Here is a 19186-nt window from a genome sequence, read left to right on the forward strand (position 1 = left end):
GCGTTCACCGCGATGTCGCCAAACACGGATGCGACCATCATAATACTGTAAACAGAACCTGGATTCATTAAAAAAAAATGACGTTTTGCCATTCGAGCACCCAGGTTCGTCGTTGAGTACACCATCGCAGGCGCTCCTGTCTGTGATGCTGCGTCAAGGGTAACCGCAGCCATGGTCTCCGAGCTGACAGTCCATGTTGATGCAAACGTCGTCGAACTGTTCGTGCAGATGGTTGTTGTCTTGCAAACGTAGCAGCAGCAGTAGAATACCAGTTTAGATATTTACTTATGTATTTGTGTGTAAATGAAGGTAGTTCTATTTGTTTATAATTTGGTTGCTACAAAACAGGCTAAAGTAAGGCTTACACTTACAAGAATTTGATGACAGAACTAACTTGTGAACTGGACAAAAAAAAAGACAATGTCGGTAAATTGAGAAAACTTCCGTCTAATCTGTTGTACATGTGTATAGAGTAAGATAAATAGTAGTTAAGAATGTGTGGTAAATGTATGTATGGGGCTTTTCGTAAACGCTGTGCGAGGGCGTAGAAGGACGTCGGCTGACTTGACCGGAGTTATTCGTATGCAAGAGCTGGAGCAGTGTGAACGTATGTATCTATGGACGATGATTTGGTAATGTTTGTAAATTGTTCTGAAATTTTTTGATTACGAATCGCGGAATTGTAAAATACGCGTGCGTCAGTGGCTCACCCCTAGGAGGTCTACGGGCACATAGTCGTAAGGACTTAAAAAGAGTCAGCAAGGTAAAAAGAGTCTGAACTTAGAAACATGTCCGCGAGTTTACAATCGTTATCGACTAATTGTTAAACTTGTTAGCTAGTATGGAACTTTCAGTGTGAACAGAGACGGTTGAACTTGGAAAAATTTTCAATAGTTCACTGGGACCCCTAACTGGCTTACGAAGTGTACTGCTGTCATTTATTCATTAATAAGCTTTACTTACTATATTTAGATTGATTCAGTGAAGAAAAAGGTTTAATAAACATCTTCTCATCTTAATGAAAGTTTTAGTGTGTGGTTAACGTAATTTTTTCACTCCACACCACATTTCTGTCTGTATTGTAGTAATTCATTGAGCAATTGTATGACTAATTGTCTGAGTATATCAGCAAGCGCGTTGGGAGCCAGGAAAATAACAGCACAAAACGGAAGGTACTGGTTCCCATGTACAGAAGGTGGTTAAATATTTTTGTGGCAGTTAACGTAACTTTCCATTCCAAAGATGCTTTGTGTATGTCAAATAAAGCCGAGTGTACCTTAACTCATACTATACGTTGAAGTGTAATGAAGTATCTCGTACATGGGAGAGAGACAAGGGTGCCTTCGTAGCCAAACAGTCAAAAGCTACCACGCTTCCTGAAACACAGGAACATTTTAACTAGCTTTGACTTAATTTAACTATTATGTTTCATTTTAAGTTGAAATCGCGCAATCGCAAAATGTTATTAAGACACGAATTCGAGTCACAGCGCATCAAACCTGTCAGAAGTTTGATTCCTAAAAAACAAGAAGTATCTGACATACTCTGATATCAGTGGCAGGTAGGAAATGTTATTCACAAGTGAACGCGCTCCACCCTCTGCCGCAGATGCTAAATTGTTATCGATGGCCACTCTAGCATACCTGACGTCACGATTGGCCTCTCCGTAGTATAAAAAGCGTTGTCAAGCTCGTGGCTCTACATTCAGTCCCTTCTTAGTCGAGGCAAGAGATCCAGATGTTCATCATGATAAAGCAGACGGTGACTCTGCTGTTGTTGATAGCGTGTGCAGGTAACTACACCACCTGGTTCCTGTCTTCCTTCCAGATGCAGTCTCTTCGCAAGTGTATCAAATGATGTCACCACTGTCTCACTTAGTTTATTTTCCTCCTCTATCTACGTTGATTTGCAGATTCACGGCCGTCAAATAAGATCGTTACAGGGACAAATTACGCTGTTGTATTTCATTACGAATAACTGTATTTATTGCATGCAGGTGACTGGTTTAGACACTGGATGGTCATCATATGTATTGCGTGGCAGTTTCTCCGCGTTGTGCAACATTTACACAAATTTGATGGCTCTAAGGAATCTAATCACAATTTGGGGGTTTCGTGTGGATATCGCATAACTGATGTAGGATGTCTTCCTGTGTGAACTGAGGTCACAGTTAGAGCCCTTGTTGCACGGTGTCTGTGGGACGCCTCCTGGGGGTAACAATTTTTTTTTGTGTCGGGAGATTACGAAAAGTTTGACAGCTCTTTGTACAGGTTGGTTCAGTGAACACAACCACAGAACGAAGAAAGGTAAAACTGTGCGGAAACACCGTCTTTCTACCATCCACGTGCCGGATACTGAAGTAGACCTCAGTGTATAGTATGAATAAAGAAACATTCGGCTTTATTTCGCACCCACAACGCATCTCCGTGATGGAAAGTCACGCTGTCTTCCAAGAAGAATTCAACCGTCTTCTGTACATCGGAACCTCGAACTTTGGTTTTGTGTGGTTATTTCGTTAACGACCAAACCAGTTGATGGGAGCAACTGTAGTCAGATGTTTAAAGGAAAAGTACATTGGTTGATAGTTGCTACGGAACAACCGATAATTGCTGTGGAACAACCGATAATTGCTACGGAACAACCGAGCAATGACAGGAGAAAATGTGGAGGCTTGGACGTGTTAACTGCAGCGGAGCCTACCCAGGAACATTTTATATGCACATGACAGTTCTTGCCGTACTGTGTTTGACGGAGGTTGTTGTAGAACCAATTAGTACAACATTCCGTGTGGTACGACAACAAGTCTGCAAGTCATCATTTGAGTGCTTATGATCGCGGACGAGCAGCTGTACGGCTCGAAGCCAGTCAAAGTGTCACTACTGTGGCCACATTAATGAATGTGTCCGAAATTGTGATCTCGCGATTAAAAAGGCCGATGTCAGTGTAAATGTTATGCGGAAGCATGCTGGTGGCCTTAGACGGATCACCACACCGCAAGATGATCGATACATAGCCCAAGTGATGAAAATGGATAGACGTCTGACACCCAAGCAGATGGCTGCAAACCTTGCAGCAGCTACCGGGACACATGTCTCAGCCATAACCATTTCTCGGCGATTAAATCAGGCTTATTTGTATGCTAGAAAACATGTAAAATGCAACCCACTTAAATCACTTCATCTCGAAAAAATACACTCCTGGAAATTGAAATAAGAACACCGTGAATTCATTGTCCCAGGAAGGGGAAACTTTATTGACACATTCCTGGGGTCAGGTACATCACATGATCACACTGACAGAACCACAGGCACATAGACACAGGCAACAGAGCATGCACGATGTCGGCACTAGTACAGTGTATATCCACCTTTCGCAGCAATGCAGACTGCTATTCTCCCATGGAGACGATCGTATAGATGCTGGATGCAGTCCTGTGGAACGGCTTGCCATGCCATTTCCACCTGGCGCCTCAGTTGGACCAGCGTTCGTGCTGGACGTGCAGACCGCGTGAGACGACGATTCATCCAGTCCCAAACATGCTCAATGGGGACAGATCCGGAGATCTTGCTGGCCAGGGTAATTCACTTACACCTTCGAGAGCACGTTGGGTGGCACGGGATACATGCGGACGTGCATTGTCCTGTTGGAACAGCAAGTTCCCTTGCCGGTCTAGGAATGGTAGAACGATGGGTTCGATGACGGTTTGGATGTACCGTGCACTATTCAGTGTCCCCTCGACGATCACCAGAGGTGTACGGCCAGTGTAGGAGATCGCTCCCCACACCATGATGCCGGGTGTTGGCCCTGTGTGCCTCGGTCGTATGCAGTCATGATTGTGGCGCTCACCTGCACGGCGCCAAACACGCATACGACCATCATTGGCACCAAGGCAGAAGCGACTCTCATCGCTGAAGACGACACGTCTCCATTCGTCCCTCCATTCACGCCTGTCGCGACACCACTGGAGGCGGGCTGCACGATGTTGGGGCGTGAGCGGAAGACGGCCTAACGGTGTGCGGGACCGTAGCCCAGCTTCATGGAGACGGTTGCGAATGGTCCTCGCCGATACCCCAGGAGCAACAGTGTCCCTAATTTGCTGGGAAGTGGCGGTGCGGTCCCCTACGGCACTGCGTAGGATCCTACGGTCTTGGCGTGCATCCGTGCGTCGCTGCGGTCCGGTCCCAGGTCGACGGGCACGTGCACCTTCCGCCGACCACTGGCGACAACATCGATGTACTGTGGACACCTCACGCCCCACGTGTTGAGCAATTCGGCGGTACGTCCACCCGGCCTCCCGCATGCCCACTATACGCCCTCGTTCAAAGTCCGTCAACTGCACATACGGTTCACGTCCACGCTGTCGCGGCATGCTACCAGTGTTAAAGACTGCGATGGAGCTCCGTATGCCACGGCAAACTGGCTGACACTGACGGCGGCGGTGCACAAATGCTGCGCAGCTAGCGCCATTCGACGGCCAACACCGCGGTTCCTGGTGTGTCCGCTGTGCCGTGCGTGTGATCATTTCTTGTACAGTCCTCTCGCAGTGTCCGGAGCAAGTATAGTGGGTCGGACACACCGGTGTCAATGTGTTCTTTTTTCCATTTCCAGGAGTGTATTCTAGGTATATGCTGCTTGGGGTCTGCAACGGTGGTGTAGAGTGATGTTCTACAACGAATCTCGCTTCATTGAGACGAGTGACTGGCCACAAATTGGCTTGGAGTGAGGGGAACGCGCACACACCACAGTGGTTATGAGCATCATCGGTATGGCGCAGGCGTTATGATGTGATCAGCCATTAAGCACAGTGACCGAACACTGCTGCATATCTTTGCACAATGTATCGTCACAGCACAGTGGCATTGCAGGGAAATTATTATGGATAATGTTGGTCGCGACTTTCTGTTTATGGACGACCAAGACCGCGCAAACAGGACCGCTGAGGTGTAACTAGATATTGGAGATACTGAACTTACGATGTGGTCTACGTAATCCACAAATCTATACCCTAAAGAGCATGCCTGGAAAGCTCTGGTGAAACGTGTTTCTCAATTAACACTCTCGACATGAATCGTAGACGAAATGGATTCTGCCTTGAGAGCAGTATGGGGCAATACCATACGAGGACTCCTCAGCAATGTGGTACCCAGCATGAATAGAAGGTGCAAAAAGTGCATTAGTGCGCGAGGAGGGCATATTCCTTACTGAGAGTCAGGCATCGACCTTATGTTGCAAATCTGACCTGTGTCAAATACGAATGTTACGAACGCTATGTGATCAAACGTATCCGGACACATGGTTGCACTGGACTCGCATTCGGGAGGAAGACGGTTCAATCCCGCGTCTGGCCACCCTGATTTAGGTTTTCTGTGATTTCCCTAAATTGCTCCAGGCAAATGCCGGGATGGTTCCTCTGAAAGGGCACGACCGAATTCCTTCCCAGTCCTTCCCTTATCCGACGAGACCGATGACCACGCAGTTTGGTCTCTTCCCACAACAAACCCAACCCAAACACCTGTTTGAAAATGACTTACTAGTTTGAGCAGCCTCCATCGGTAATGCTGGAATTCAATATGGTGTTGGCGCACCCTCAGTCTTGACGACAGCTTCCATTCTCGCAGGCATACATTAGGTCAGGTGCTGGAAGGTGTCTTGGGGGATGGCAGACCGTTCTTCACGGAGTGCTGCACTGAGGAGAGGTATCGATGTCGGTCGGTGAGGCCTAGTACGAAGTCGGCATTCAAAAACATCCCAAAGGTGTTCTGTAGGATTCAGGTCAGTCCATTACAGAGATGTTATTGTCGTGTAACCACTCCGCCTCATGCCGTGCATTATGAACAGGTACTCGATCCTGTTGAAAGATGCAATCGCCATCAGCGAATTGCTCTTCAACAGTGGGAAACAAGAAGGTGCTTTATACATCAATGTAGGCTTGTGCTGTAATAGTGCCACGCAAAACAACAACGGGTGCAATCCCCCTCCATGAAAAACGCGACCACACCATAACACCACCGCCTCCGAATTTCACTCTTGCACTACACACGCTGGCAGATGACGTTCACCGGCCATTCGCCATACCCACATTATGTATAGTGATTCGTTAGTCCACACAACGTTTTTGCACTGTTCTATCGTCCAATGTTTACTCTCCTTACACCAAGCGAGGCGTCCTTTGCGATTTACTGGCGTGATTTGTGGCTGATGAACAGCCGCTCGAACATGAAATCCAAGTTTTCTCACCTTCCGCCTAACTGTCTTAGTACTTGCAGTGGATCCTGATGCAGTCTGGAATTCCCATGTGATGGTGTGGATAGATGTCTGCCTATTACACATTACGATCCTCTTCAACTGTCGACGATCAGTCAACAGACGAGGTCGGCCTGTACGCATTTGTGCTGCACGTGTCCCGTAAAGTTTTCACTTCAATATCGCATAGGAAACAGTGGACCTAGGGATGTTTAGGAGTGTGGAAATATCGCGTATAGACGTGTGACACAAGTGACACCCAATCACGTGACGACGTTCGAAGTCCATGAGTTCCACAGAGCGCCTTTTCAGCTCTCTCACGATGTCTAATGACTATTTAGATAGCTGATACTTAGTACGTGGCAATAGGTGGCAGCACAATGCACCTAATATGAAAACGTATGTTTTTGGCGGTTTCCGAATACTTTTGATCACAGAATCTATGTCTGTGATCTTCATTGCCTATGTGGTAAAATCTCTACCACTTTTTGTTATCTACATACGAGGGCTATTCACAAAGTAAATTACGTTTTGGAATTAAAAATAAATGAAGTATTGGAAAATTTTTTATTATATACAGATGAAAGCCACACTTAAATACTACTTTTCTACATAGTTGACATTTAAATTTTAGGCACTTATCGTAGCGATGGACGAGTTTGGAAATTCCTTCGTCGTAAAATTTGGCCGCCTGCGCCTTCAACCACGTGGTTACCTCTTCTTGAAGCTGTGCGTCGTCATCAAAACGCTGCATAGCCAACCACTTCTTCATTGGTGGGAATAAGTGGAAGTAGCTCGGTGCCAGGTCGGGACTGTACGGCGGATGAGGAAACAACTCCCACTTAAAAGATTCGAGAACTTCACGAGAGGCATTTGCCGTGTGGACGCGGGCGTTGTCGTGAATCAGCAAGATCTTTGAGCCCAACTTTCCCCTACGCTTGTTTTGTATTGCTCTTCTGAGGTTGTGCAGAGTTTGGCAATACCTTTGAGAGTTTATTGTAGTGCCTCTTGCAGGTAATCCACAAAAATCACACCTTTTTTGTCCCAATAGAGGTAACCACGTGGTTGAAGGCGCAGGCGGCCGAATTTTACGAGAAAGGAATTTCGAAGCTCGTCCATCGCTACGATAAGTGCCTTAATTTAAATGGCAACTATGTAGGAAAGTAGTATTTAAGTGTGACTTTCATCTGTACATAATAAAAAAAAATTCCAATACCTTATTTATTTTTAATTCCAAAACCTAATGTACTTTGTGTATAGCCCTCGTACTACTCCACCTCTGTTACGTATGTATTGTGTTTCATATAGTCCATCATAGCCTGTGATTATTCCTGTCCAACAAAGTCTCTGTTTCTTAGGAACTGTCAAACAGCGTATAGTTAGCGTTAGTAATGCCATATTGTGAGCATGTGTGTGTGTTTGCAGCCGCTTACCCCAAGGTGTCGATGCTGTTTCGGGATACTCAGAACTATGTGGGCGAGGCGCAGTGCTGCGTAGGCATCTTCAACACGCCGCACACCTACAAGGACGTGTACAGGGTGACTGCTCTTTACCTCAGCTCCCACCTGCGCAACTTGGAGAACAACACGGTGGGCACTATGCAGCAAGACATCCACATCACCATGAGCCAGCAGATTTCCGATGGCGTGTGGCACGTGGTCTCCGCCTACAACTACACAGAAGTCGCGGAACCCCTCCAGCTCCTGAGGATACCCGTGGACTACACCACCAACACGCAGTCCGGGTTCATATTCGAGATCTGGTACGGCGGGCCTCTCAGCTACCCGTTGTATTCGCCTTACAATATCGCCGTCGCTCCCTACAACACCTCATTCAACTACTTCATTCTGGGTATGGATTACGAGTACCTCGGTGTGCCTGTGTGAGAGATGACCCACACGTGAAACGTTTTCTTTCTGTCGTCGCTGAGAACTATGTGCCTATCACAACTGTGCAGATCTGAATGATTTCATAGAATAATACATAAAAATAAATTGTGTTACAAACAAATTTTAATCTGTATTCGTTTCATACATATTTGTCATGCATTATGTCTAATAATGGTACTATTCCCTTTCTTTGTTACGATTAAGAGTTAGCTTTTACATGGGTATTTGACGAAATATTAGCACATACAGCACAAAGAAGTCGTATTAAAAGATCGTCACTACACTATGTACTTACTATAAATTTCTCAGTGTCTACATTCATTGTGTAATGTTAAGGGGTAAATTAGAGACTGCCAACCGACTAGTAAAAGAATAATTTAGCACAAGGTACTTAGAACAAAAAACTATGCATTCAGAGAAACAACTATACTACTCCAATGCAAACACAGGAGTGGTACACAAGATATATAATTTATCCTTGAGGTTATAAAACCTAATTTGTACTGTTTCAAATGTATCGTTGTTTGTTCATTTATCATTAACATTTCTCCTATCGGCGGCAGACTATAACAGTGGCCAAGTTACCGCTCTATCGGATTTTGTTTATAAGTAAAGGGAATATAGTAAATGAATGTTGGGATGGTAAAACAATGATGTTATACATCTGTAGCTATGAGCGCTCTGAGCGTTCGCGAAATGGAAACCATTGTGAAAATCAAAAATGTTTTATTTGTAACAGCTACTTCTCTGCATAGTCGCCGCTCCGACGTAGACATTTATCTCAGCGTTGTACCGATTTTCTAGTATCCTCGTCAAAGAAGGCACCCACCTGTGCTTTCCGTCAATTTTCTACGCTAGTTTACAGCTCATTGTGTTTGACGGAATGTTGTCTTGGTAGCCAGCGTTTGATGTGAGCAGAGACGAAACGCCAGGTGGCCAACTGCTGGATCGACTGTGGCTGATCAAATACTTCCCATCGAAAACGCATCTTCATTGCCCCTGTGGAGTGTGGCTAAGAACTGACATGAGGAAGGAAACGCATGACAGCTACGTTAAGTTGGCTGCATGACATCAGGCTAAATCTCTCACCAGGGCCTCAAACTTCGTGGGAGACACCATTTATCTAGGGATCCTTACATGCTCTCTGTGCGCTCAGAATTGAAAAGAATGACGTGACGTGATCGACGGGAATACTAGAGACACTGTCCAACACGTTTATGCAAAACGTCATCGTGTTTTCAGCGTGATTTCCATTTCACACCCGACAGCATCAAACAGCCCTCGTATTTGTCTGGAGTGCAATCTTGTATGCAAGTGAAATGTGGATGTGTAAACGGTTCAGACAATTAGGGACTATATGTTTTTGGAATGTGGTGCCACAGAAGTGCGATGAAGGTGAGATTAGTTCGGATAACTAACGAATTTAGGAATAGAAATAATGAATTTAGGAAGGACAGTAATTTATGTCACAACTTGTCTAGAAGTAGGAATAGGCTGAAAGAACATATACCCTAAAGCACGACGTAATTACCAGTTTGATAGTGGAGGCAACTGTGAAGAGTAAAAGTTATTGAAGGAGTACGTTTTAATTGATGTGTGAATTACAGTAATAGTTTAGAGATGACGAGAACAGCATAGGACAGCCTAGAGTAGAGAGCTGCATCTATGCAGCCATGAAACGAAACGAAAGCAAGAACACGTGTTATTTTCGTTGAGAGTCTCCTGGCAACTGTTTGGTATGGACTTCGAATAAGGAAGGTATGGCGTGGAATGTTATACGATCGTTATTCGGAAAGTAAGGAACGATCGGTCGCGAAATGGAAACCACAGTGAAAATCCAATGAAGTTTTCCACAGATGTGTTGGTCGGCGTCTCTAGTACGCCTGTCGATCGCGTTACGTCGTTCTTTATTGTTTTGAGCACACAGGGAGCACATAAAGATACCTGAAACAATAGTGTCTTCCGCCAAGTATGAGGGCCTGGTGAGAAATTTCGCCTGAAGGTATGCACCCAACATTACATAACTGCCGTGCGTTCTCTCCTTGAAGACAATTCTCAGCCGCATTCTGCAGGGGCAATGAAGACGCTCCTGCATCGTTTTCAGATATAAATGTTTTATTACCCACAATACAGCCCTTAGTGGTCTCCCTCTGAGTTTCATCTCGGCTCACATGAACCGCTGGCTATGGAGACAAAATTTTGGAACAGACAACGTGCTGTAGGACAGCGTAGAAAATTGGCGGAAAGCACTGGCGGCTGCCTACTATGTATAACAAGGGTATTGGAAAGTTGGTACAACGCTATGATAAACGTTTAAGTCAGATCGGCGACTATGGAGATACGCAGCTGTAGGTTGTAGCTAACTGTTGCAAATAAAACAGTTTTGATTTTCACTTTTTTTTCATTTCGCGACCTATCGTTTCTTACTTTCCGAATAGCCCTCGTACTCCATCCTCCATGAAGGTATTGAGCTGTTTTTCCGATGAGTGGTACTAACATGGTCTTCTAGCGACTGTTTGATAGGGACTTCGGATAGAGAAAGTATGAGTAGAATATTATACCTACCCTTCATAAGTATGGAAACACCATGTTGCATATTACAACGCAGCAAGGTGAAAGCGTTCTGTGTGAGTAATTGGATAAGAATATAGAATCGTATGCTGAAGCAAAGATTAATAATGACACTTAAACAAGGTACATATACCTACTGTACGTATACATACAAACTGGTACATATTGGTATAGCTGGACCAAACAGTCCTCACGTGGTGCCAGTAGACGCCACGGCCGTGTAGAGGTAGTTTGCTTACAGTTCTGTTCAGATGTCGTTTCGTTTCTATGAAGGGAGGACAAGCAGCCAAAGTAACTGAAAATGATCCCACAGTGCTAGATTCACTGTGATTCACGAGAAAATTATTTTACCCAAATAAGACAACAGTGTCCGATAAATACCGAAGAAATTGAAGATATCCGTCCGTAGAGTAGTGAAGAGTTCAAGACTATACACCGGCATCGAGATACAGGCTCCTAAGGTGATCGTCGTCGCTGAGAAGCACTCAGGAAAATATCAGAACGCCAGAAAAAGTATTTGGTAGTGAGCAGTAAACGTAACAGATTCAAAACTGTCCGTGAAAGGACTGCTGAACTAAACACTACTAGGGATACACCAGTGAGTGAGTCAACAGTGAGACGGCGCCTGGCAGAAAACAATCTCGAGGGTTATGTAGCAACCAGGAAGCCACTGTTGCGCCCTTTTAAAAGGAAGAAAAGTCTTCAGTGGGCTACAACACACCAACTTTGGGCAGCAGGGGATTGGGAAAGAGTCTTATTCAATGATGAATCCAATTTGGAAGTAAACTGTGTCAATTCTTATGCCGTTTGCCCCATGTAAACTTGAAACCTCACTGTATAATTGCAACTGTGAAGCAGGGAGGAGGGTTTTGTGGTGGTATGGGGATCTTTTAGAGGAAATAAAGTCGGAGATTTGAAAAAAGCAGACAGAAAAATGAACCAAAAGAATTATTACACCATTCTTCAGCAATATGCCAAGACGTCTGGTTTGCGTGTTACTTATATGCAGTAATCGTGGTGATAGAGAAGGATAAATGCGTCAGTTTAAAATATGGAACCTGGTGGCACACACAGTGGTTACGGTTACTACAAGCCACACCACAAGTTGGGGGACGGGGCCAAATTTCTGGTAGTTTACTGTCGAGTTCAGATTTTCACACACAAATGTTTTATTCACATCTTACAGAAACTAGCAGTACGGCAAAAAAACAGCCTTTTAAACACGCCGCTAACGGCAATCAAGTAATTTATAGCAATACCACAATTTAAAAAAATTAAAGAACATTAGTAAACAGTCTACCAAAGTAAATACAGAACTTTGTTAAGAAAGTACGGTGAAGTAGTGAAGCTACCAGCACCGCCAAAAATCACACGATTAATGGCAATAAAGGATTCAAATGGCTCTGAGCATTATGGGACTCAACTGCTGTTGTCATCAGTAACCTAAGGACGTCACACACATCCATGCCCGAGGCAGGATTCGAACCTGAGACCTTAGCGGTCGCGCGGTTCCAGACTGAAGCGCCTAGGACCGCTCGACAACCAACGGCCGGCTATCCAAATAAAAAATTGGAGTATGCCAAACTTGGTAATTTACTTAAATAGTACATTTATATTTACAAATACAGATATTTGCCTTCAAGATACTCACAAGTAAAACTGAACATTGGAATATGGATATTGAGCCGTGCTGTCCCCGGCTTATGCGTTGGTTTAAACCTTGGCTGTTACTCTGCGTTTGGTTTCCCACGGTTATTGCGGTTATGCCATGGTTCTTCCTCACTCTACGTGTGGCAGCATTGGTGAGTATCGATATTCGCACCTTGCACTATCTTTGGTCTGGTGGTAATAGATTCCGGCTAGCTGTTGTGCGGCAGTTGGTCGGTTGGTGTGGATCAGCCAGGAAATCTCTGCACAGCGCAGTGGGCTGGGCCCGCTGGCGGTCTCTGCGCAGTGTCGGAGTGTGTGGGAGCTGTTCTGATTGCTACGGGGTTCGTGGCTCACCCACCCAGGACATAAAAATTGAGTGGTCATTTAATTACCGAAGCCAGACTCTTCACATTATGCCCCTGGTTTTCATGGGTGGCTGTTGGGGGTATTCCCGTGAGCAACAGTGAGTGTTCGAGTTGGCGAATGTTTGGCCACCATCCGGTGGAGTTTAACTGTATTTTGGTTGTTTGAAGTCCAAGCGCACCAGCGGAATTTTCTGCCTTGTGGCTATTAGCCATTGACTGTCTCATGGATAGGTTGCCGGCGGATCGGATATAGTTGGGCTGACAACCTGTCTCACCTTAGAGTACATTAATATTTCAAGTGCAGACCGACACCCGGAAACTTCTGAGCGCCGTTGGTTGTACTGCCTTTTCTTGTTGGTGTTTGATTGTGTGTTTTAATGGCTTATAGCCGATGGTTTGAATCTATATGCTTTTAGTTGGGTTTTAAATAATGGGCCTTCAGCCACTTTAAAATTGAAAGTTCCTTACTTGTCAAGCCTTGCACTGTTTGGGCTTTCAGCCTCATTTTAAATACTTTTTGGATAAAGCTTTGGGCCTTCTGCCTTTTGAAAATTTATTGTGTTTTGCAATACTGGGCCTTCAGCTGCTTTAAAATTTAAATTCCTTACTTGTTAAATCTTAGATTGTTTGGGCCATCAGCCTGTTTAAAATATTGTTATAGAATAAAACTTTGGGCATTCTGACTACTAAAAATTATTATAGTTGGTTGAAGTAATCGGCCTTCAACCGTGTTTAAAATAAAGTTCTTGTCTTTCAAGTATCAGACTAATTAAAGATAAAGCCTTCTGCCTTGTGTTTTTTAATTAATTTTACCTGCTGTCTTAAATCATTTGCCTTCAGCCGTCTTTAAATTAAACTTGACTGCTTTTCAAGTGTTAGATTTGTTGGGCCTTCAGCCAAGTTATAGAACTTACTTACCTGAGGACTTCTGCCTTCTAAATATTCTGTTTTCAGTTTGAATTTTAAGTTAATGGCTTTCAGCCGTTTTTAAATTTATGTGGTTTTGCCTTTAAGGCAAAAATAGTGTGGCCTATTCAGCCAATAACTGAGTTCAAAATTTTTTATGTATTGTTCGGACAACTAAATAAAGTTATATGTGTTTGAGTGTAACTGGCAGCCCCCTTTTGGCCCCTTTCCACAATTCCAACTACCTGTTCCGCCCTGCGGACTTAAGCAGGGCGTATCAGATATGTTCATTTTCATTATATTATTCAATTCAGTTACGGTGTCAAAGGAGGTCTGAGTTTTTATTACAGATTTGTTAGTCTTCTAACATACATCTAAGTGCATATGAAGTTACTGTCGTAAACATACGTTTGTGACAGAACCGAGAACCTCACTGAGTAACAAAAGCGATAAAGTCTGTAGTGAATTTATGTTCTAAGTCTGAGTCATTGATAGACCCCCCCCCCCTTCCTCCTTTTCCACTTATATTTGCTTCCCGAGAGTGCCACTTCCAGGCTAACAGCAGGTAGTCAGGAGTATGGTGTACTCCATTACGTGTGCACAGTGCGTCTTCAGATGCTCTGAAAAGTTTGTAATCGGGTTTCAATTTTCCATAGACTGTTAACATGACTGAAAATGTCAATGATAGTGTTAGCTTAACAGTTCAACATTGACAGATTCATTCAGATTTCATGAGATAGCAGGCATCTTGACAAGAATCTCAGAATGAACTCTAAGACTGCTGAGTATGTGGAATGAAAAGTTCAGGAAGAAAACCGCAGTATTTGGTGACGACTGAAAATCAGCTTTTACTCAAATTAAGACAATAGTCTTTCAGGAAAATCAATTTTTTAAGTAAAACTAGTTTTTTATCTAAAAAATAGTTTAGGATTCCATCATCCCTTAATAGTCCAATAAATTTAAAGGATAGTATGTCCGTTAATTAGAGGCAAGGTGTTACTTTCAGGAAAGACTTGCAGTGAATAAATAACATGAGAGAATGATTTATTGGGTGTGCCGTATGGAAAACTACAACGGATACATGCACATAATTAGTCTTACAAATACTCGTACTCAATACCGATTATAAAAGGATTGTAATTGTATGTTGTATTGTAAGGGCCCGCAGACACATCCATGTACCAGTACACAGGGTAAGTGTAACTCCCGTAGTATATGATCTCGAACAGATAGGTTGCGTTTGGTGTCGTCTTGTAGCTGATGGGGACCCTCAGCAGCTGGACGGGGTCAGCGAGTTGCGAGTAGTTTCCAGTGCCCACGACGGTCCATCCGTCGCCACCCAAGAGCCACTCGCTCATCTTGATCCTGATGTCCTGCACCTCTGGGCCTATCTCCAGCGTCACGTAGTTACGCACGTGGCTGGTGAGGTACAGGGCGGTAACCTGGTATTCGCCATCGTAGCGGTGTGGAGTGTCGAAGGCGCCCATGCAGCACTTGGACTCCGCCTGGTAGTCCAAAGGGTCTTGGAACACCACCGTTATCTTCGGGTACGACGCTGCAATAGCACGGCAAAAACGTGATGTGTTTGATTACAAGCAGCACACAATTTTTGTATTGTTTAACAACGCTACCACATAGATGTTCTTCGTATCCACAATATGGACTACCCTTTTTGTCACTGTAGTAAGTAATATAAAACTAGGGTAGTGATAGATCAACTTGTAAAATCACAATTTTCGTCTAGGTTTTGTAAGATGCGCAGAAAGGTATACCACCTCATTGAGGAATGTTTATCCCACCCCCAGAGGCAACATGTAAATGGTTCAAATGGCTCTGAGCACTATGGGACTTAACTGCTGAGGTCATCAGTCCCCTAGAACTTAACTACTTAAACCTAACTAGCCTAAGGACATCACACACATCCATGCCCGAGGCAGGATTCGAACCAGCGACCGTGGCGGTCGCGCGGCTCCAGACTGTAGCGCCTAGAACCGCTCAGCCACTCCGGCAGGCGACAACATGTAAAATGAGTGCTGTGTACTGGTTCTATATGGCTAGCTTCCACTTAAAAAGAACAAAAACTATAATTATTTGTTTCTAAATATGTTTCTGTACTTTAACTTTGGAGCTCTCTTTATTTTAGTCAGTTACCAACTAATCTTGACAACTACATGGAGGAAAACGAAACGGTTTTCCATCCATTCCTTCTTGAAACACTAATGATTCGCATTTATTTTTGTGTTCTCTCTTTCAGTGTGAAGCAAGACAGTGACCTTCTCGACTAAAATTTGTAGATATAGCTCGAATCTGTCTAATAGCATGTCCCAGGGGAACCTATTACCCTGCACTTGTAATTCTTCCGCGAAAACACCCATCATGAAGTGGGCAATTCCTCGTTGGACGTTTGTTACGCTTTGTCATTTATATTTGATAAATATCAGAGGTACTCACGTCTGCATGACACAGTTATTCTGGATGCGGCCTCTGGCTTAGTAATACTTATGAAACGTCCCCTTAGAAAAATTATACAAGACTGTGCTTAAACAGACACACAGTATTTTTAGCGCAACGCAATCTGACTTTCAAAAATCCCTACAAAAAAAATGTCCCTGACTAACATTAACCTATACGTTTCACAAATCGCTTACCTCACAGAAATCTTGGTTATTCGAACTACTGCAATACAGCGTGCGTCACTACTGCCAGCTAAATAAACTACGGAAGGCACTAACTACTGATAGCCATAGTTAGCAAATGAAAGATTTTAATAGAGAACAAACAATGTATTTACCTTAATATCATCAAAAGTCATAACATATATAGCAGTTCATGACATCCAGTCTTACAAATTTCAAAACACCGCCATTTCTCTCCCCACATCCACCACTGCTGGCGGCTCACCTCCAACTGCGCAACGCTACGACAACAGCCCAACACTACAATAGCGAATATTACAACAATGCCAAACAGCCACAGACTGCCCACAGCACAGCCAGTGATTTTCATACAGAGCGCTACGTGGCGTTACCAATTTAAGAACCTAAACATCCTACTTACATACTTTATTGTATCAAGAAATTGGCCATATCTTGCAGGAAGGCATATTCTTTTTCGCCACACGATAATTAGATACTTCATTCTTAGGTATTAAGTCGGAATTACTGACTGGAGCTTATAACCTATCGAGAAGCTATGTCTGTTTTACTTTATGAATGACGTAGGCTAGGAATATTTTCACTTTGCACAGTCGTCTTGATACATTAATCGACAACTATAGTGATGATTTATGGAGTCACAGATAGGTGCAACAGTAGCGTCAGCGCTACCGTTAATTAAGTGAATCTAATTCCTGAGAGCAACTCAGGTGCCATAGACACTGTTTCAGTCACAGTTTTGCACAGAATGGGAAACACATGATACTCAATTACATTTAACAGCATGTAAACTATATGAGGTGATATTCCACCTTACAATTCGTCCTAGATTAATAAGGTATTCACCTCAGCTGAGAAAATCAGTAGTCAATAATTTATGAATAATGATTCTTGCAGTGGATAGGTATGCTACAATTCTGGCGAACACTCACTTCAATACTGTGCAACATTTAAGAATGATTACCCAGACCAGGTCTTCATCAACAAATAGAGACAGCATTACCTGACGTGAGAAAGTGCGTGAATGAAAGTTGAGGATATTTTGGGTATTTTCGTTCGAAAAACGCGTAAGTGTTCGTCCAACTGGTGAATGTGCTGTCGCATCACCCTCCAGGTGCTGTCGGAATGCTTTGGTCAGTGATCTACAGGGTGTCTATAAAGTCGCCATTCATTTCCATGAAAACGCAATGTTTTTTACCTGTTTCTTCAGATACTGGTAACCAAGTGTGTGTGTCTGTGTCTAATGTCACTAACCATTTCCTTGGAAACGTTTATTTGTTTTTCTTTTCCCAGCAGATACCAGTACCTTCGTGCAAACCGTTTTGCACGGAAGAAGAGGTTGCAATTGTTTGTTCACGAGTACGTGAATTGTCATATGAAGAGCCAAAGCGAAATTTACCAGTAAATTGCACAAACGAGCCCTATCAACGGCACACATCCGTCTGTTCGTCTGCTTGTGAACAAATTTAAGCGTACTGGCAGTGTGTGTGGTGAGGCACGTCATGGACGACCACGCGTATCGGTAGAAACAGTGCAGCAGGTTCAAATTGCCAATGATAAGAGACCGAAGGCATAAACTCGACGCCTCAATAAGAGCTGAATGTCTAGTACAGCACAGTGTAGAAAATCATACGTTTCAGTCAACGAAAACTTTCTTATTCAGGTTTTTCTACCATCTTGGGAACGAGGATTTCGCCTGTCGTCAGGCAATGTCTTATGACCTCCTGGAATCTGTAGAGAACGAACAATTAATCGTCAATATTTTATTCTCCGATGAAGCCGCATCCAGCGTTTGTGGGAAAATGCACAAAAACAACAGTCGAATATGTGCATATGGAGAACCACATGCGGTATCGGATTTGGAACATGAAACACCGAAGGTCAGTGTCAGAGAAGCAGCAAGTCACATTACGGGTGAAATGTTAAGGTCTACGTTTCGTTCCCTACTGAAAGGTAGAGTATATGTTTTCACGCGGATGGTTGTCATGTAGAAGGGCAGCAGAATATGTGTAAAACTTCACAATAAAATTAATTTTTAAATAGCTATACTCCTTCAATGAAATTGATAGTGTCTTTAGAGACACCCTGTATACTCATGAGCAACTCACTGTTCCAAAATTCAATCAGTGGCTGCACTGGGACGCTATCAAGGACGATGTGTAACAATAAATGAAGATGTCTGTGTGCCCTATATTAGCAGAAGCCAATGAAAGCTTATAATCAAACGGAAAGTAGTACGCTGACATAATGCCGAAATTTCTCTCAAGGAAAGATCTCCTACGTTAGAGACTACTGTGTTGTGCAATTTTCGTGGCTTGATTCGAAAATATAATAATAAGTTTGTTTTTGCTCGGCCATGCAATAGTTAAGTTGCTAACTTTTCACATGAAGGATGACAACAGACTTGTGTAATTGCTGATACAGTATTGAGAGAGTGGCGCACTTACCGCTGGCTATGACTGCCAGGAACATCAGTGTGACAGTTTGTCTCAGCATGGTGGTCTTCTGTGTCGGTCTGCAGAACTCTAGGAAGGAATCCAGTGACTTCCACAACTGTGCTCCTGGGTTATATACCCGACAACAGCAGTCTTATCAACGTTGTTGATATCAATTACACGAGTTTCCAGGTGGGAAACCTCCATCAACTACGCGTCACTGGGAAAACCACGTTTTTTGTACCCACTTGCTGCGACGCGATTGAAGTACTATAGGTTTCGGCGTCACTGGGAAAAACACGTTTTTTGTACCCATTTGCTGCGACGCGATTGAAGTACTGTAGGTTTCGAAATACCGTTGAGCGCGACTCTGCAACGCTGTCTTCATCTGGCAACAGCAACTGCATATCTTATCTTATTCTGGTTCGCCGCTCGTGGCCACATTTTCCTCGCTCAGTCACTACCGGTCACAC

At 43.8% G+C, this 19186-nt stretch overlaps 2 protein-coding genes across 2 annotated transcripts; one reads left to right on the forward strand and one right to left on the reverse strand.

Annotated features, from left to right (window-relative positions):
• Window positions 1-1700: 1700 nt before the first annotated feature.
• LOC126335129 (uncharacterized) lies at window positions 1701-8544 on the forward strand. The gene is made up of 2 exons (XM_049998089.1): window positions 1701-1792; window positions 7669-8544. The coding sequence occupies exons 1-2, from the start codon at window positions 1738-1740 to the stop codon at window positions 8127-8129; spliced, it is 516 nt and encodes a 171-aa protein (XP_049854046.1). The 5' UTR covers window positions 1701-1737; the 3' UTR covers window positions 8130-8544.
• A 6103-nt stretch (window positions 8545-14647) lies between these two features.
• Window positions 14648-18907, reverse strand: LOC126335130 (uncharacterized). Its single transcript, XM_049998090.1, has 2 exons — window positions 18726-18907; window positions 14648-15179 (listed from the first exon to the last, which is right to left on the reverse strand). The coding sequence occupies exons 1-2, from the start codon at window positions 18772-18774 to the stop codon at window positions 14722-14724; spliced, it is 507 nt and encodes a 168-aa protein (XP_049854047.1). The 5' UTR covers window positions 18775-18907; the 3' UTR covers window positions 14648-14721.
• Between the last annotated feature and the right edge of the window lie 279 nt (window positions 18908-19186).

This window comes from Schistocerca gregaria, chromosome 2, assembly GCF_023897955.1.
Source record: "Schistocerca gregaria isolate iqSchGreg1 chromosome 2, iqSchGreg1.2, whole genome shotgun sequence".
NCBI classification, from domain to species: domain Eukaryota; kingdom Metazoa; phylum Arthropoda; class Insecta; order Orthoptera; family Acrididae; genus Schistocerca; species Schistocerca gregaria.

Excerpts from the sequence above, each read along its gene's own strand:
- LOC126335129 (XM_049998089.1), top strand. The coding sequence starts at position 1,738 with ATGTTCATCATGATAAAGCAGACGGTGACTCTGCTGTTGTTGATAGCG. Across the intron at positions 1,793-7,668 it reads GTTGTTGATAGCGTGTGCAG|CCGCTTACCCCAAGGTGTCG; the intron begins GTAACTACACCA and ends GTGTGTTTGCAG.
- LOC126335130 (XM_049998090.1), bottom strand. The coding sequence starts at position 18,774 with ATGCTGAGACAAACTGTCACACTGATGTTCCTGGCAGTCATAGCCAGC. Across the intron at positions 15,180-18,725 it reads CCTGGCAGTCATAGCCAGCG|CGTCGTACCCGAAGATAACG; the intron begins GTAAGTGCGCCA and ends GTGCTATTGCAG.